Source organism: Lottia gigantea, assembly GCF_000327385.1.
Source record: "Lottia gigantea unplaced genomic scaffold LOTGIsca_7, whole genome shotgun sequence".
Lineage (NCBI taxonomy): Eukaryota > Metazoa > Mollusca > Gastropoda > Lottiidae > Lottia > Lottia gigantea.
Window position 1 is genome coordinate 2,804,352 of NW_008710370.1, and position 6,402 is coordinate 2,810,753.

A 6,402-nucleotide genomic window follows, 5' to 3' on the forward strand; every position below is an offset into this window, starting at 1 on the left:
GTTACTATCGCTAAAAATCTGAAAGTTTTACAAGTTGCCGTCGAAGAATACGATGAATTCGATTCAAAAAATGAAAAGGTAACAATTAATTTGCTTACATAATTCCCTTCATGAATTTGTCTTACTGTAGTTTTTGTCGAATTGGGCAATGGCATGTGAAATTTTTGTCAAATTCTATCCATAAAACGTATTTCCATCTTTAAAAGATCACGTCTCTTGAGATTGTGTGATAATTATATTAGCAGTGATTCCAACTTGTTATGGCAAAGACGAGGGGTTTTCCCGTCCGAATCATTCAAACACGTTCATTCACCTAACTTCCGGAAATGGCCTCCAATAGTAATTGTCGTTAAGACTCTGCACCTTATTCCCCCATATTCGAAGTTGGGATTACTTAAAAGTTTAAAATCGAATTCCTGATTGGAATGTACTTTTTTATGGAACATATTTCTTTTCATTTTAAATTCAAAATTTTGAAAATAGTTTTCAAGACATGCTTTTATTAAAAATTAAGTTATACTTGAACTTCCTTTAGCAACGGAGTAGTAAGGGCGTAGGTACAGGTAATTTGGTTGCTAGGCAACGGATGACGTCATAGTGGTTGCTAGGGATGACGTCATATCCGGTTTTAGGATGCGCATGCGTGACTTTGGTTGCTAGGGAGATGACGTCATTGGGGAAACCCCACGGGAATCCCAGTTTGACGATGACGTCATGGGAAATTCCAAGGGGAAACCCCACGGGAATCCCAGTTTGACGATGACGTCATGGGAAATCCCAAGGGGAAATCCCAAGAGGAAATCTCAAGGGAAAATCTCAAGGGAAAGACCCAAGGAAAAGGGAACTCTTTTATTTTGATTAGGTAGCCCTGAAAAGGGCTGTTTTTTATTGGACTTGGGCGATCAGACTTGGTCTAATCAAAGTAGGACCGACGACACGTGCAGATTTCTTTCGGTTTTTTCGCACAGACCCTTCTATGTTTGGAAATCCTCCAGAAGGTAGGGCGAACTATGGCCATACACCATAGACATTGAAACCAGTCATCCTCTAGGTGATGGTAATAGGCCATAGGCCTTGACTTATGACAAATGTCACATTCCTTAAAATCTGACTTGTCCATGGCGAATATGATTTTCCTTGGCACGGTACGCTGTTTTAAAAGGCCACAGATCACGTGTTAGATCACGTGACTATTTCCGATCATTTGATTGGCTACAGCGCCACCTAGTTAAATCAATATAATGCACATACACTAGAAAATTCATTAGACATGGATAGATACGTGTTGTTCGAGGATCGTTTAGAGACGTTTGTAGATTGGCCTTAATCTAAACCTACACCAATCTCTTTGGCTGAAGCTGGGTTTTATTACCTTCAATACGAAGATACTGTAGAATGTTTTGTGTGTCGATATAAACTGAAAGAATGGCAGTCTGACGATTGTGCTTGGGATGAACATCGACGTCATTCCCCACACTGTCTTTACCTGAAAATGGTCAAACCCAAATCTTATCGAAAAGGTTATGTTTACGAATGGAAAGGACTATTAAGAGACCAAACCAGTACCATGGCAACCAGTCATAAAGTATATTCAGATTTTAGATCGTGTTTGTCCGCAGCCAAAAAACACGACTTTGATTTTCCAGACTCCATGGGAATTCAATTGTGGATCATGAAAGTAGACGAGGATGGAAAAGTATTAGAAGACATGGAAGTCGACAAAATGAATAAAGCAGAATTATCGTTGAAATGTTTAAATATTCATTAATGTCTTGTTGAAATAAAGAAATGTAAAAAAAAAATCATAAAATCTATATCTCTTTTCATTAGATTTGATGCCCAAAAAATGGCTGTCAAGCTATGCCTGACATCGTGGGGGTGGAGGGTGTCAAGATCAGCACTGTTTAGGATTGTCCTTGTAATATTTCAAAGCAATCTCTAAACAGCGTTTTTCGTAAGACCATAGCCAGCGTTCCTCTCGCTGACGCTCGAGAATACCTGCCACAATCCCCGTCCATCGCTCCTGCTCTGCAACTACGGCTTTACTTCTACAATTGCCCATTGTGGAAATGATGGAAAGAATGTCTAAGCGTTCTGTTAAATAGGCGCATATGGCGTCACACAGAACACGTGATTTTAACAACCAATTGTGCATGAGTGCGCATGCTTATAACGTCACGTGATTTTCCATGAAACTATTGTTGATGTGGATGTCTAGATTCACTATCAGCACAACCTGCGAAGATGGCATATCAACTACGCCTTGGCGATAGAAAATACAGCAGAAGATTTCATACCAACTCCGTGTATATGAACGTTGACTTTACGCAGAATTGGCATCATGTTTTACCAGCAGAGGTTCCTCAACAGTTGGATAATACTTTTAACCAAATTATCCGGGACATTGGAAACTATTTGAGTTGCGACCCAGACGACCAAGTGAGATTTAGCGTGTCACACCCAGGACTGAAATCACCAGCGTGGATTCCATTCAACAAATGGTCGGGGATAAGAGCTCAAGATATTTTGAACCCGTGGCAAGAATTTTACAGTCGAACGAGCAATTCAGATTAGACGAACGAATGACACTACATGTGTGTCACGTGAGTGTTCCAAAAGGAGATGGTCAAGGCAAGTATCTATTAAAACGAGAATCATTATCACTCGAGGATTATTTAAAGAGAAAGAGGGCGCTCGTAGTGGTCAAAAACAAAGATAATTTATGCTTTCAACGAGCAATTGTCATCGCCAAACACTACGCAACAAAAACGACACACCAGAATGGGAAGCAGAAAGGAATAAGTTAGTAAGGATCTCAGGACCTTACAGTTGGCAGACGAAATGCACCAAACGATTGATTGAACAAGTTGATGGACGTGCTGAAGCTTGCCAAGGACAGGAAACGTGGGAGTTGTACCAAAGGACCCTCGGACAACAAGGCTACCAACTGTTTGTGTATTCTAGACTCCTATTTGGAAAATTATTGTACAAAGGCAAAGTTTCCGGTACCCCTAAAAAACTTCATCTCTACCATCACGACCACCATTATGACGTCATTTCTTCAATGCCTGCCTTTCTAGAGAAAAATTATTATTGCGACTTGTGTGGAAAAGGTTATGAGCATATCGAGACACACGCATGTTTCAGCGTATGCAATGGTTGTCGCCGACCCGGCAAAGATTGCCCCACTGATACACCTCAATCCTGTTTAGAATGTCATCGAACTTTTTTCAGTGAGGAATGTTTTAAAGCTCACAAGACTGGAACCACCCTCAACGCCATCACCACCTGTAACAAATGGAAACAATGCACCAAATGTTGTAAGGAATGGGACACGAGAAGGCGAGGTCGACTATTGGAAGAACATATTTGTGGAGAGTACGAGTGTAAGATATGTCGAAAATGGCATGGTAAGGGTGATAAATGGTGTTACATACAGACCATAGACATTGACAAAACCAAAGTGGAAGAAAAACAAGACAAAGATGTGACCCGATTCGTCTTCTATGATTTCGAGTGTCACCAAAATACCGGGGAACACATACCTAATTTATGTGTGTTACAACTGTGCTGTCACTTCTGCATTGGCCAAGCCACGCCATGTCAACACTGCGATTCAACTTGGAACCACCAAAAAGAAATCATCTTCTCAGGATCCAACACTTTGGATGATGTGGCCAAGTTTTTTGTACACTTATCGGCCAAGAAAGTCGCTCCCGGAGGTTGTCTTATCACCAAGAGTCAAAACATCGTTGCTGTTGCACACAATTTCCGAGGATACGATGGTATGATCACTTTGCAAGGATTGTACAAACACGCCATGGACGTACCCAAAGTCATATTGAATGGTGGAAAAGTCATGACAATTCAATTGGGATGTGTGAAATTTGTAGACTCCTTAAACTTTTTGGCTATGCCACTAAGAGATTTACCAAAGACATTTGGTATCACCGAATTGATGAAAGGATACTTCCCTCACTTTTTCAACAAGCCTGAGAACGCACAATATGTTGGAGATTACCCACCAGTTACCGATTATGATCCCGACGGAATGAGCGTAGGAGAAAGAGAGAAGTTTTATACCTGGTACAAGGAACAACAAACCAAAACCTTCCATTTCCAGCACGAATTGGTGACCTATTGTCAGAGTGATGTGGATATCTTGCGTAAATGTTGTGGAGCCTTTAGAACGATCTTCATGTCGGAAACAGGAATAGATCCCTTCTTAGATAGTCTGACGCTGGCCAGTGCTTGCAATAAAGTTTTCCGTGCTCATTATATGAAACCCGACACCATAGTCATCATACCCAGAGCTTTGATGGAGGCCCCAAAACCTGGCGAAGATTGGAAGAAATTTCAATCGAGACAACAAAGCAACAAGGCTTTACGATGGTTAGAATGGAAGCAGCATAAGAAAACTATCGAGGCACTGAGCCAACACCAACCCACACCGAACATCAGACATGCCAGAAATGGAGGGGAAGTGAAAGTGGGACCATTTAGTTTAGATGGATACGATCTCAACGATAAGACAGCTTATGAATTTCACGGATGTTGTTACCATGGTTGTGCGACATGTTACCCAGGACCCATTGAAGACTTAAAACATCACCATCCATATGATCCTTCTAGAACCATGCGAGACTTGAACCACCACACCAGGGAGCGCATAGAGAAATTGAAAACGTACGGTTGAGGTAAAATAGAAGTGATGTGGGAATGTGATTTTGATAGACAACGACAACAAAACCCTGAAATGGATGAATTCATCACTGGTTTGGAATTGAGAGGATGGCCTTGTCCTGATCCATTAAGGCCAAGAAACACATTCTTTGGTGGACGAACCAATGCAATACAGCTGATGGCGGAACCCCAACAAGAAGGTGAAGAACTCCACTACGTCGACGTGGTATCACTTTATCCATACGTCTGCAAATATGGTAAATTTCCTATTCAAGAACCTGAAATCGTCACACAACCTGAACTAGATCGCTGGCACGAGTATGAAGGATTGATTCAATGTCGAGTTCTTCCACCCAAAAACCTCTACCATCCTGTCTTACCATTCAGAAATGAAAAACTCACTTTTCCACTCTGCAGGACTTTTGTACAAGATCACATGAAACAAGATGATGTTGAGGTTTATCGATCGTGTAATCATTGTGAGAAAGAAAGAGCTTGGGTAGGTACTTTTGTGACATTGGAACTGAAAAAAGCAGTGGAGATGGGTTACCGAATTCTGGATATCTACGAAGTATGGCATTGGAATCAATGGAGTCAGTATGATCCCGAAACCAAGACGGGTGGATTATTTACTGACTATATCAATCGTTACCTAAAAATGAAAATGGAGAGCAGTGGATACCCAGACAACTGTCGCACAGATGAAGATAAACGTAATTTCATAGAAGAAGTTTTCAGGAAAGAAGGAGTAATACTGGATCCGGACCAAATTAAACCGAATAAAGGACGTCGTGCGTTTTCGAAATCGATACTAAACACACTTTGGGGAAAATTTGGACAAAGAGACAACTTTAGTCAAACAGAATACATCGCGGATCCTTCAGAATATTTTCAGCTGATGAATGATGCAACAGAAACAGTCAAAGATGTTCAAATCGTCAACGATAACATGGTCATGATTGAAAAATTGAAGAAAGAACAACACGTTCAACCATGTTCTATCACCAATGTAGTGATTGCTGCTTTTGTGACAGCCCAAGCACGTTTAAAACTATACAGTGTGTTGGAACCCTTAGGAAACAGAGTGTGTTACTTTGACACTGACAGCATCATCTATCGACATCTACCACTACAATGGAATCCAACCGAAGGTTCGTCGTTGGGAGAATGGAAAAACGAGTTACCAGAAAATGTACACATCACTCAATTCTAGCTAGGGCCTAATAATTACGCTTACCAACTGAGCAACGGTGAAACAGTCTGTAAGGTGCGAGGATTTACATTGAACTACCGAGGAATGCAACAACTTAATTTTGAGACGGTGAAAAACATGGTACGACATTTGGAAGAAAACATCAGTATACCTATAGATAACCCCCATAAAATCGTCCGATCACGTGACAGAACATTATGGACCCGTCCAGAGCAAAAATTATATAAGGCTGTTTACACCAAACGAATGGTTCATTTCAACACGAGAGGAGAACCTGATAATACCTTACCCTATATCAAGCCGAAAATTAGACAGAGGTGGTTAAAATTTAGAGTCGAGAATTATTATCTACCAGCAATCCAAAAACAACAACATTCAAATTGTATAGACTGTGAAACGGATCATCCTAGTCAAAAATATCACAGCTGCCTGGGAATCGGAATTTCGTCAAGTGGTCTTAGTCATCCAGTCGATGATTATTTGTTTTTGGCCTTGGAGGAAAAACC

The 6,402-nt window shown here is 40.9% G+C and overlaps 2 protein-coding genes across 2 annotated transcripts; both read left to right on the forward strand.

Annotated features, from left to right (window-relative positions):
* Nucleotides 1–1,336: 1,336 nt before the first annotated feature.
* Nucleotides 1,337–1,492, forward strand: LOTGIDRAFT_69570 (hypothetical protein; the record flags this gene model as incomplete). The annotated part of the gene is made up of 1 exon (XM_009065349.1): nt 1,337–1,492. A coding segment is annotated over one exon (156 nt), but the record flags the coding sequence as incomplete, so codon positions are not given.
* A 1,230-nt stretch (nt 1,493–2,722) lies between these two features.
* On the forward strand, nt 2,723–5,896 carry LOTGIDRAFT_155055 (hypothetical protein; the record flags this gene model as incomplete). Its single annotated transcript, XM_009065560.1, has 2 exons — nt 2,723–4,686; nt 4,735–5,896. The coding sequence occupies 2 exons, from the start codon at nt 2,723–2,725 to the stop codon at nt 5,894–5,896; spliced, it is 3,126 nt and encodes a 1,041-aa protein (XP_009063808.1).
* Nucleotides 5,897–6,402: the final 506 nt, after the last annotated feature.